At 46.9% G+C, this 12,077-nt stretch overlaps 1 protein-coding gene across 1 annotated transcript in view; it reads right to left on the bottom strand.

Moving 5' to 3' along the window:
• Positions 1-12,077, bottom strand: part of ANKH (ANKH inorganic pyrophosphate transport regulator) — a 142,593-nt gene that overhangs the window by 41,560 nt on the left and 88,956 nt on the right. The window contains exons 4-6 of the mRNA XM_082836180.1: positions 10,583-10,666; positions 3,541-3,711; positions 1,205-1,339 (exon numbers count right to left, since the gene is read on the bottom strand). Coding sequence (XP_082692306.1) covers positions 1,205-1,339; positions 3,541-3,711; positions 10,583-10,666 — 390 coding nt within the window. The remainder of the gene's footprint in view (positions 1-1,204; positions 1,340-3,540; positions 3,712-10,582; positions 10,667-12,077) is intronic.

The raw sequence follows: 12,077 nt of genomic DNA, 5'->3' as shown, positions 1-12,077 counted from the left end.
CCCATCGTGCAGGGGTGTCGGGAGTCAATGAAACGTCCATAAGTGCCGACATTATCAGAAGCAGACGATCAGTTTATGTCAGTTCTGTCACCCTAATGCCAAGGTCTGTCTCTGTGCACTGAGGCCATTTAGAAATGGCTCAAATGTATAACGTCTTGTTTTTCTTAGGGGGAGATGGAATTCTAGCACACAGGTGATGGGGGTCCCACACTTTTTACTGGGCAGCTGAAACTGAAGTATTGAAGTAAAAAAGCTGCTATGTTACAGAAGCCAGCCCAGATGGCATTCATGATTCAACAGACAAAATCCAGGAACCAATGGAGACAAGGGAAAGCCTTCTGCTTGTGATTTATGTGCTGCTTGTTCCAAGCCAACATGAGTTGCTTCCCAGGACATGGAAACTGGCAGCAGCCCTCAGCCTGGAAACATGCTGACAGTGCATTCAAGGGCAGTGTGTAAACAGGAGGCTCTCATGGGTAGCCACCAGCCTTCCTGAAGGATCAGCAGTTCTTGAGACAATTAATTCTCCAGAGGGCAGCGGAGGAGGAAACAAATGAAGTCATTCTACTTGTTCATACCGTACTTGAAAGATGGAAAAAAGTTGGAGGAGCTGCCAGTTTCCAGATCAGTTTCTTGAGTTGAGTAAATAATGGAGACCCTCCTTTGGAGGAGGGCAGATTGCCAGAGTACATAAAGCCGCGGTAGGCTCGGCACAGGAGGTGGAGAAAGGACAGGTGAGACGAGGCGGGTCAAAACGGAGGCAGCAGCCCTTCACTCCCTGGTACTTTCACTTCTGCTGCTGCGCATGGCATGTTCCGCTGTCCTCTGCAACTACTGCGAAGAGGTACCATGCTGACTCCACGGGAAAGTGGAGAGGCCGTTGAGTGGAGAGAGAAAATCTGGATTCTAACACTAGCCCAGCTTCTTGCTAGTTGTGTGTCCTTAATCTCGGTTTTCTCATGTGGTAAAAGAGAAGGACGAAGGAGATGTTTTCTCCCATACTCAAATAAATATAAAATCACATGATTCTAAGTCACTGATGGAGATCCTTATGGGTTCCTTGTGTGTAGGTGTCACATAATTTAATATCACAGAATTTCTTGAGCTCTCAAGAGGAATTGGAAACAAATTTGTAATCCACCTCCCCCGCACCCAGTTTTTACACGGCGACAGTGGGTACCCACATCCCCAGAAGCTGCCCTACCTCCGTAGCTGCAGAACTGCCACCAAGGTCCCGGGAAACAAAGAGGTTGACGATTGGCCTACTGATCCTCTGTGTAGCCAAGATGAGAGCCAAAGGCCACCAGAAGCTCAGCATCTTTCTTATTGTTGCATCTCCCTGCATCAAGAAAAGGGGATAAAAGTTCACTGAACTCTGGAAGCAGAATAGAAAAAACCAATTCAGAGTCAAAGCCTTTTCTTTCGATATCAATCATGAGTCAATTCACTATACTTAAAAATAATATAGAAAAAGCCTCTGTAGACAAGCCAAGTTGAATTAAAGTAAAATGTACAGTCTTAATAGAAATGAACTCAGACAGCTGGCAAGCTACTGTGAAATCAAAACACACATTTAAGCCTGATGGATCCAAACGCTTATTTTCCAAACAGGGCAACTTTAACCCAAGCAGAACCCAACTTCATAGCCCAAGAAACAGGCTGGAAATTAGTTTCTGTTTAAATTACCAAACTGACTGGCTAGAAGCCATGTCAGTAAGACGTAACTCTTAGAAGTACAACATTGTTATACTTTATTTTGGAATCAGTCTGCTCACAAATGTGCCTAATTATTTGGGCACTATATAAATCTACTCAGAGGTTCCTATTTTCAAAGTTCTGACAGAAGTCATGTAAATGTTCAGAAGCACAAGCAAAACAAAAGCATGGTAATGAGAAGGCGACTTATTAAGAATTCTACAGCAAAGATGTGCGCCCCCTTTTTTTTTTTTTTGCGGTACGCGGGCCTCTCACTGTTGTGGCCTCTCCCGTTGCAGAGCACAGGCTCCGGACGCGCAGGCCCAGCGGCCATGGCTCACGGGCCCAGCCGCTCCGCGGCATGTGGGACCTTCCCGGACCGGGGCACGAACCTGTGTCCCCTGCATCGGCAGGCGGACTCTCAACCACTGCGCCACCAGGGGAGCCCTAGATCTGATACTATTGATGGCCTGACCTCAGATCAAGGTGGGTGGTCAATACAATTACTGGTTTTTTGGTTATTTTTGGCTGCGTTGGGTATTTGTTGCTGCGCACGGGCTTTCTCTAGTTGTGGTGAGCGGGGGCTACTCTTCATTGCAGTGCACGGGCTTCTCATTGCGGTGGCTTCTCTTTGTTGTGGAGCACGGGCTCTAGGCGCGTGGGCTTCGGTAGCTGCGGCACACGGGCTCAGTAGTTGTGGCTCGCGGGCTCTAGAGCGCAGGCTCAGTAGTTGTGGCACACAGGCTTAGTTGCTCTGCGGCATGTGGGATCTTCCCGGACCAGGGTTCGAACCCGTGTCACCTGCATTGGCAGGTGGATTCTTAACCACTGCACCACCAGGGAAGTCCCACAATTACTGTTTTGACATGACAAAAGTAACATGTGGTCAAAGGTGGGATCAAGGGGTGGAGTGTGGTAATTTATTCAAGGCCATATTTATATAAATATATATATAAAAAATATATATATACATAATCATGCATATCTGCCTTATATCTAGATGGATACCAACCCCAATGATACCCAAGGATAGAGAAATTAGCAAACGTATAAATCAGATACTGTTTATAATGATGATGAAAAGAATGCTTTGGTCACTGGTATAAGATTGTATCCTGCTTGTACCATATTCGCCTTTCGAGGCACAGGCCAAGCTCTGCCTCCATCAGGGGGGCTTTTTAGACCTCATCCCTATCTACCCTCTCTCAGCCTCAGTGAGAGAAGTTCTTGAACCCCCACTGCAGTCTCTGTACTTTCTTGGGTTCATGTCTGAATGTTGCTTCTGTGCTGGATAAGCCAAATGGGACGTAAAGCTGCTTGAGGCCAGAGACCGTATTTAAAAACTTCCTGTGTTGCCCTGTGGTACCTAAATACTCTGCTCCCTCCATAGAAGGCACCTGAATGAGTGATTGTGTTTGGCCAGTACAGAAAGTACAAACACAGCCTGGATCCCTGGTGTGAAATTAAAAATAATCAAATGTGAGTTCAGTGGTACCAGGGGTCCTAAAATCTCTGTCGAGAACAGAATGACTTCCTTTTGACAACAGAGAGTAAGGAGGACGTCAATGTTGTGTCTCCTCCTTGGCCTGACATGACTCACTGTGACTTGGTCTCCTCGTATGGAGGAAAGGAGGCTGGAGAGTGACCTCTAAGGACTCTTTCATCTCCAGAGTTCATCAGTTCTCCAACTGTCTTTCCCTGTGGACACTATGAAGCACTTGGCCTTGAGATATAACCTCCCAGAGCATGTGGTTGTTACACTGATGTCTCGTTTCATACGTGTGGGGTGAAACTATATTCCACTTGGATGTACAGAGAGCATGTCCTCGAGGTCTAAGGACCTACCCCCAGCTCCGGTCCACTCCTGTCCGGGATGATGTCGTGGATGTTCTTGTAGTAGCCCAGGCACAGGGTGGTGCAGCGCACAAGGGCACCCATGTACAAGGATAGGATGGGGATGAGTAGAGGCTCTCTGCATTCCAGATGACTGTGAAGCAAAATGGCGACAAAAACGACCTGAGAGATGGGGAAACAAGAACAAGTCAGTAGGGAGAAGATGGAACCAATCAATGGAAGCGCGGCCCCACCTCTTGCACCCAGGTGAGATGTATCTCTGAGCGAAAACCTTGACACTGATGAGAAGGAGAACAGAAACTGTATTGGGCTACAGCTCAATACTGCTCTCGGAGAATTCAGGGTCATGCATTTGGGATTCACTGGAAGAGCACACGATCATTCTGTTATATTCATCATTAAGATTCTTTTAAGGCAACTGCACATCTGGTTAAGGTTATCGATTAAAAAAAGTCTAGAAACTTTGGATTCCCTGACCCCAAAGGATGCAGAAGAGCTTTGCCCTATCGATGTACACATGTAATCCACACCAGAGGACCTAAGTGACCTTCCACAAAGGATAGAACAGTGACCAATGATGGTACACAGAAAAATGGACATTAACATTTATAACATGGAATCCACTAAAAATGTTGCAAAAGCACCAATGTTAATTATGATAAAACAAGATAATTAAAATTTAAGATATTAACTTACAAAAGTGGCATAGGTCAAAAAATACAAAGTCAAGAGGGACTGAAATAAGAGTAAAGGGTCAATCGCTATTGAACAGTACAGGCTCTAAAGCAAATTTATCAATGTATTTAACCCCCCATCCTGCAGAAATCAGAGAATCAGCCCCGCCTCTGTCCAGAGTCCTTCCTGGGATTCACATGTTTGGAAGACCACTGAGGCGTACTGAGTGCACAAATAGGGTAATGGGGGAGGGGAGAGATTGTCTGGGCTACATCAATTTTTTTGTTGTTGTTTGTTTGTTTAAAAAAATTATTTGTTTAATTTATTTTGAAGAGGAACACAGTGATTAAATATCAAGATTTATAAAAAGTCTACCTAGTACCTTTGAACCCCACCCATCCATTTTCTATCCACTACAGCAATGAATCTGTTTGATTATTTTCAGGAATAATATTCTAAATATTTACCAACAGACTGAACAACTGAACAGAACAGACAACGGGCCTGGCTGTTATGGTAAGAACCAGCTGAGTATCAGCCCTGCATTAGTTTTGTATTTGTCCTTAGAGAATTTTGTTAAGTAGTATCCATTTTTCCCCTCCTTCTTTTAGTTATTTATTTATTTTTCATTTTTAAATTTGGGGGGGCCTACATCAATCTTAATAGCCAAATATCCAGGGAATGATAGGCTTGTGAAATCTACCACCACTAAATGATCCTGACCGAAGGAGGCGTACCCGGATCACTGCATTCTCAAGATATCAGTGATGACAGAAAGTTAAAAAGAAGCTGGAGAACGAGCACAGTTCATCAAATGAGTGCGTTCAGTTGCCACAGGGGACAGAGAAAAGCAGGGTAATCCAGAGAAACTCTTCTGAACGAGATAATAGTATGAGACGTTAGAGGAGGTCTGCTGGTAGCACAAACCGACACTTGTGCCTGGGTTGCTGTTCTCAAACCGGTAAACGGGACAGAGAGGCCCTTAGGGGGATGCAGGGGACAGAGCTACCGCTTGGCTGCGTGGACATGACCAGGCTGCCCAGAGCATGGGCGCGTGAGTGTCCACTCAGGCTCATGATCACACACTCACATTCACTTTCACCGAGGATACAGTGGAGCCCATTGATGGAAATAAAGATGCCCGTGACTGTCTCCATGCCTGTTGCTTCCCAGTGGAACAAATGTACCGTATTAACTGAGGGATGCAAAGACCAGCTGGGGGAAACCTGGTGAAGGATCCATTGTGTTTGGAACAGAAGATTGCGTTCTGTAATGTGGCCAAGATGCCCATTTATTTCTCTAACTAATCAGAGGCCTTAAGGGGCCCTAATATGCAAACAGACTAGTCTGTCTGCCGCAAGCTTAAGATTCGACATACACAGACCTACAGTGTAAACGAAGATGGTCATGTTTAGAGACTGAAAACACACTGGAGGAAAAATGGATACGTGAAGACCAACCCCTCCTCTGCCCAGTCCAGAAAGGCTCCCGGTGACACCATCAGGATGGCCATGCAAGACGAGTAGGACCAAGGAAGGGGATCTGGAAGTGAAGGAGAAGGGAGGGGGAGGTGTGGAGATGACAGGAAAGTGGCCCGAGGAGCACAGCAGGCTGGAGTGTGGCAGAGGGCGGGCAGGAGGCATTGGGCCGGTAGCGATCGAGGCCGAAGTGAAGATTTTCTCAGCCTCCCTCATGTCGTTAATAGCTTGATGCCAGGTGGTCCAACACATACCACACATCTTACACCTTCGCTGTGGGTTGTATCATTTATCCACTTAAAATAACACCTGGGCCTTTTGCAATTCAATCCAGAATTAAGATTTTTGATTCTGATACCATCATCAAAACTTTGTCGGACTATTTTCTGCAGGTAACGTACTGCCTCGGTGGTGAGGATTTTCCCAGGGAAAGCCTGCTACGTGCTGGCCCCGTCCTGGGTGCTGGGGATTCAATGATAGATAAGATTGTCCCAGGCTCTGTTCTCCTGGAGCTGACAGCCTAGTGGGGAAGGCAGAGATGGTAATCAACCTGTGAAAAGGCCTGTGAAGGAGAGAGGGCGGTGGTGCTGGGAGAGCCAGGCTGTGGGGTGAGGGAGGGCGCCCCACGTGGGGTGCAACTGAGCCGAGACCCAATGCCTTGGCAGGAGCCGGCAGGGGCCGACAGGAGCCAGGGTTAGGTGGGGCAAGCCGAGGCAGGGCATCTCCTTCCGGGCAGAAGCCAGGCAAAGCCCCCAGCGGGAGGCAGCTCGGCCACATTGAACTGGTCACAAGGGAGGACCCGTGGCTGGAGGGTAGAGAGCAAGGGGACAAGAGGAGAGTGACGGGGCTGGGGAAGAAGCAGAGCCTGTGGGGTTTCAGCACCTTGTAGACCATGATCAGGATTTTGGCTTTTTATCTCAAGGACACCAGGAGGTGATTCTAAAGTAGGTTCTAGGCAGGGGGTGAGATGGCCAGCATTTCACTGAGAATAGATCCCTGTGGCCGCAGCGGGGAAGGACGGAGGAGAGCCAGAGCAGAGGGGCAGGCCCAAGTCAGGAGGCATCGCTGAGAGTTCAGGTGGGAGGGGCGATCCCTCAGACCAGGGCGAGGGCAGCCGAGATGGGGAGAAGAGGGCAGATAAAGCAACATCTAGGATTAAAAATTTTAGACGGATGGTCCTGAAGAGGGACGCTCCTAGAGTGGCTCCCAGGTTTCCGAGCTGATGGTAGGGGCACAGATTCATTCAAAACCACCATCATCAAGATCATGAAGAGTATGAACTGAGGCTTACGGTGCCTCTGAAGGATGTGAGTGGAAATAGCATAGAGATATCTAGATGGCTTGTCTAGAGCTCAGAGGAGAGGGCTTGGCCACAGATGTTTATCTGGTGATCATCAGTCTTGTTACAGATGGTTTAAACGTAGGGCATGCAGTAGATTCTTCACGAATAGAATACACAGTAAGGAGAGAGACGGATCTGAGGAACTTCAACAGTTACACATCAGTAGGTGAGCTCGGCCATCAGAAGTAGGAGAAAAACCAGGACGTGGTGGTGTGAGAGCCAATGGGAAGGGATGTTTCATGGACGAAGGCGCAGTCAACAGAGTGAAGAGTTGCTGAGACACCCATGAGGTCAACAAAAAGTGCCCGCTGGATTCAGTGGCAAGAGGGTCACTAGTGAGAACAGTGTGGGCAAACTGATGGGAGTGGAGGTCAGCGTGGGGTAGGTAAAAGGAAGAAAGAGAAGTGAAAAAGTGGAGACAGTGAGAGGAAACTGGCCTTCCAAAAGGTGTGGCTGGGAAGTAATAGAGAATTGTAGCTAAAGACATACATGAGAAAAAGCCTCTTGTTGCTGTCGTTATGGTGTTAAGATGGCAGATGTCTGAGCATGTTTCCATGTCAAAGAGAAATGATCCAGGGGAGAGAGAAGGAGTCACTGATAACCAATCAAATAAGGTTCCTGAGAAAGCAGGACAGGATAGGCTTCAAGGCACAGGAGGAAGAAGTGGCCTTGGACAGAGGAGGGACACCTCCTCTCCTGGAATGGGAGGGGGAACGGAGATGAGGCAAGGGTCTGAAAGTAGGCATGTGGGTTTAAATTTCTCAGTGAGGTAGGCAATGAGGTCACCTGCCAGGGAGAGTGAAGTGGGCGGAGACCCTCTGACATGGTTACTAGAGTCCGCCGAGGTGAGTGATGAGAGGATGAATCTATACTTTGATCAGTTTGTCCCACTGTGTAACTTTTTGCTGGAGTGCTTGCTACCTGGGTGCAGGTGGTGCAAGGTGCACACCATTGGGTGGTTCAGGACGGGGATTTTGCCCGAAGGCTGAGATGGAAAGGCAGGAGACAAAGGGACCTAGAGTAGTGCAGCCCGATTACTCAGCTGGGATCCTGGGATCCCATCCCTGGGATCTCAGCTGACTTCAGAAGGCCAGGGCTGATGACAGCACAAAGGGGAAAGGACTAGAGGTCCCACTGAGGCCCAACACCCCATGAGAATTCTCATTTGATACTGAGCAAGCTAAGAAAGTCTAGATGATCACAAAATAAATCAAAAACATATGACTATTACAATAGTGGTGACACAGAAAAGCATGGCATGTTGGAACCAAAGCAAAAGGTTTTTTTTGTATTATGATGGGAAATTAATTAGCTTAGTAAAAGTTTTTCAAACTGGGAGTTGCCACTGAAATTCAAGGCATTATAAACTCTTTTCATTTTATCATTGGTGATTATTACTCCCTATCTACCTATGCCGAGGTGGTATTTCAAAGGACTTTGCCTAGGATCTATTTATTCATTACCAAGTCTGGTAATTAACAAATGCTTTCAAGTAATGAGAGGACTGAAGCTGGGGGGTGGGAGGGGAAGCAGAAGACTTAAGAACAAACATTGAATTTATTCCCCCAACCAAATTGTGGCAGGAACTCCAACTATAAGGTTTAAAACAGAAACTTCACCAGGAAAAGCCCAAGGCCAGATGGCACCTGAATCCAGCTTCCATCGCCCCTACCAACCAGTTATGTTTATTCCGAGCTTTTGAGCCCTCCCAACAGGCAGCGGCCAGGACCAGGTTTAAAATTAAGAAGGAAGGGCTTCCCTGGTGGCGCAGTGGTTGGGGGTCCGCCTGCCGATGCAGGGGACACGGGTTCGTGCCCCGTTCCGGGAGGATCCCACATGCCGCGGAGCTGCTGGGCCCGTGAGCCATGGCCGCTGAGCCTGCGCATCCGGTGCCTGTGCTCCGCAACGGGAGAGGCCACAACAGCGAGAGGCCCGCGTACCGCAAAAAAAAAAAAAAAAAAAAATTAAGAAGGAAAATGGCTGTGGGGGCACTGGCAAAGAATTTTTCAGGGATGTGATTTCTTCCTCTACCCTTGGATGCTGCTATATTTATCTTAGGCGAAGATAGGTGGGTTTTTTTTTGTTTTTTTGCTTTTTGCTTTTGAGATAACACATCTACAAATGCTCACTGAGTTGCTGATGCTAATGCTAAAAATAAGAGCTGTTTCCTTAATTTCAAATTAAGTGATTAGAGTGAACAAGGCAGTTTAGTTCATCCCTCAGAGGATGAATTAAAAGTGAGACCAGGCCAAAAAATCTCTAATAACTCACCAAGAAAATTAACAAAGATATATCAAAGAATGACGTTAGCTAGTATTCACGCTTGTGCGCGTGCACACACTCACACACACCCACACACACAAAATAATGTTAGCAGGAAGTAATTTACATTACTTTTAATAGTGATCCATGGTAAATGCAATTAATTTGGAAATTTAATTCTTGGTCTTTAGGGAGGTACTAACAGTTGAACAGTAGATTATTTCAAAAAGGTGGCTGAAAGACTAGCGTGTACAAAAGGGAAAAACCAGGAAGAAACGTGTGGACATGTTCATAGAATGGAACTGAGAATTGGGAAGGGAGCTTAGAAATCAGTCCACCTCCTTCTCCGTGAAGAAATCGTTCTCCAAACCCCTGACTGTAGGAACTAAGTCTAGCGTACAGGCTATGGGAATTAAATCTAATTTGCTGCTAAAATTTTTCATGATATCTTTGGAGGACGAAGACAGGAAGGAGAATGGAAACCAGGGCTGGCGCCAGACCTCAGGGAACTGGACAGAAGTATAATGTTCTCAGATGAAGCCGACTTCCTGATTCTTTCCAAATGTGGGAGAATGATGCGTGAGTGGCAGCCCCAGGTGACAACAACATTTAAGAATAATACCTAGGGCTTCCCTGGTGGCGCAGTGGTTGAAAGTCCGCCTGCTGATGCAGGGGACACGGGTTTGTGCCCCGGTCCGGGAAGATCCCACATGCCGCGGAGCGGCTGGGCCTGTGAGCCATGGCCACTGGCCACAGGCGTCTGGAGCCTGTGCTCCGCAACGGGAGAGGCCACAACAGTGAGAGGCCCGCGTACGGCAAAAAAATAAAAAAAAAATAAAAATAAAAAAAAATAAAAAAAAAATAAAAATAAAAAAAAATAAAGAATAATTCCTAGGAGCATTCTCTAGAAACTAGCATCTAGTGACTCAGCCACACAGAGGTCCATGTGTGCACAGTGACCCTGTGACCACCCACTAGCTTTGACTTCAGAGTCATTTCACGTGCAAGTGCCTTAACAATAAAGGGCAAAACCTCTGATAGTAAATTTAAATTCCTACAACACCCATTCCTGCAAGATCCTACACGCTTGTATCATGGGGGGGGGGGGGTTCCATTTGCTCATTCACTTAACAAGCATTTATGGAAGTTCACGTTTGTTTTGAGTAATGCAGGGACGCTCGCGGAGCGGATGGTTGTAAACGAGGCAGCAGCCGGTTCTGTCCATCACCTGAAAGGGGCTCTGAGCAGCTCTGATGGACACACGGATCACATTTACCTGAGCTATGACGTCTGAGATTGAGGCACATCCGACCAGGAAACTGTATTTGTGTTTTAAGAGAATGCCAGCATGGGTCCATGCCTGCCAGGAAGGAGAGAACAGGGTATGAGATACACCTTTGGGATTAGGTTATTTCTGGTCATTATGAGTCCCTGGGCATTCCTGAAACAGAATAGAAACGCACCCCCCAACCTTAGTAGCACAGGTTTCATACATCTTTGATTGGTGAAATGACTGTAACTTAGCCTGGCGGCTAGGACCACATGAGACTTAAGTGGAACCAATGTCTGCACAGTGTGTATTTGGTTCCAGTTCTATGCAGACTAGTGTACTGGTTTGTGTGTCTGGCAGGAAACCTGGCTGAATACCAGGAATGGGGGGCCAGTGGGAGTCACACAGCACAGCATTCTCCATCCGTGAAGCATGTTCTAACGAGGGCTCTAAACGGGATCCGAGTTACTACCGTCACTGCAGGCACTCACTGACTGATCAGGGTTCTACTGTTTCCTTCTCTTTAAGTTTGGGCGGGATCCGATCTGTCACTTCGTGCCTTTGAGGAAAATTAAGAGGAAAGTCCTCCAAGGGTTACAGACAATGAAAGTTCCAGGGGATGGCAGGTTTGGAGAAGGTTTGAAGTTCAAAGTAGGATCCGCTTAAGCATCATCCTTCTAACCAGTAACGGCTGACCTAAACTGACAAAGAAATAACATTTCACGTGAGCTAAACATAATCAGACAAGTATGGTTTATTTCCTAGGTCTGTATCAAGACTTTATAGCCGCTGCTACATCTACTTCCTCCTCAGCTCGTAGGGCCAAAGGTGCTAAATGGGAAAAGAAACGCAAGGCGTAGATAACATTTGCAAATTGTGGCTTGTAGGCTACCTTTGTTGACCAAAAGCTGTCTGGACGATAAGCTCTGTGATTTGCAAATATTATCTCTCCAACAAATACATCAGGGCCATGCTGCAAGGTGTGTGCGTGTGTGCGTGTGCGTGTGTGTGTGCGTATGTGTGTGTGTGTGTTTGGGGTGGTATGTATTATTTTGGTTTTTATTAGCAATCTCTTACTACTGGGCCTTTTGGGGGAGTTGAGAGATGAAACATGGAAGAAAAGGGTGTCCATCACAGATGTGCTGGGGTTAGACTGAGCTTCGGAAACTTCCGTGGCAAATAAACAAAGAAGGGAAGTGGAACACAGGGCACTGAAGAGTCTGTGAGTCACGTTTAGTCCTGAGTTCCCTGAGTTCACTGTATAATTGTAATTCTTCTGTGTGTTTACACAGTCCCAGCACAGACAGGAGGGCAGGCATTAGAGCAGAATCATGGGCTCTGCTGAAGAAGCTGGGCTTTTACTCTCTTAGGTTGTGAAAAAGGCCACTCCATTCAATTCTCTCACTGCTTTGAAAGCACTGTGGTACTACCTCAGTCCAGCCTGGGCCCTGTGGGGAATCCGGTTCTACACACTCCAAACCCTTGGCTGTTTTCTTTTTGG

Source organism: Leucopleurus acutus (assembly GCF_964270905.1).
Source record: "Leucopleurus acutus genome assembly, chromosome: 3".
NCBI classification, from domain to species: Eukaryota; Metazoa; Chordata; class Mammalia; order Artiodactyla; family Delphinidae; genus Leucopleurus; species Leucopleurus acutus.
This window is presented reverse-complemented; position numbering and strand designations above follow the sequence as displayed.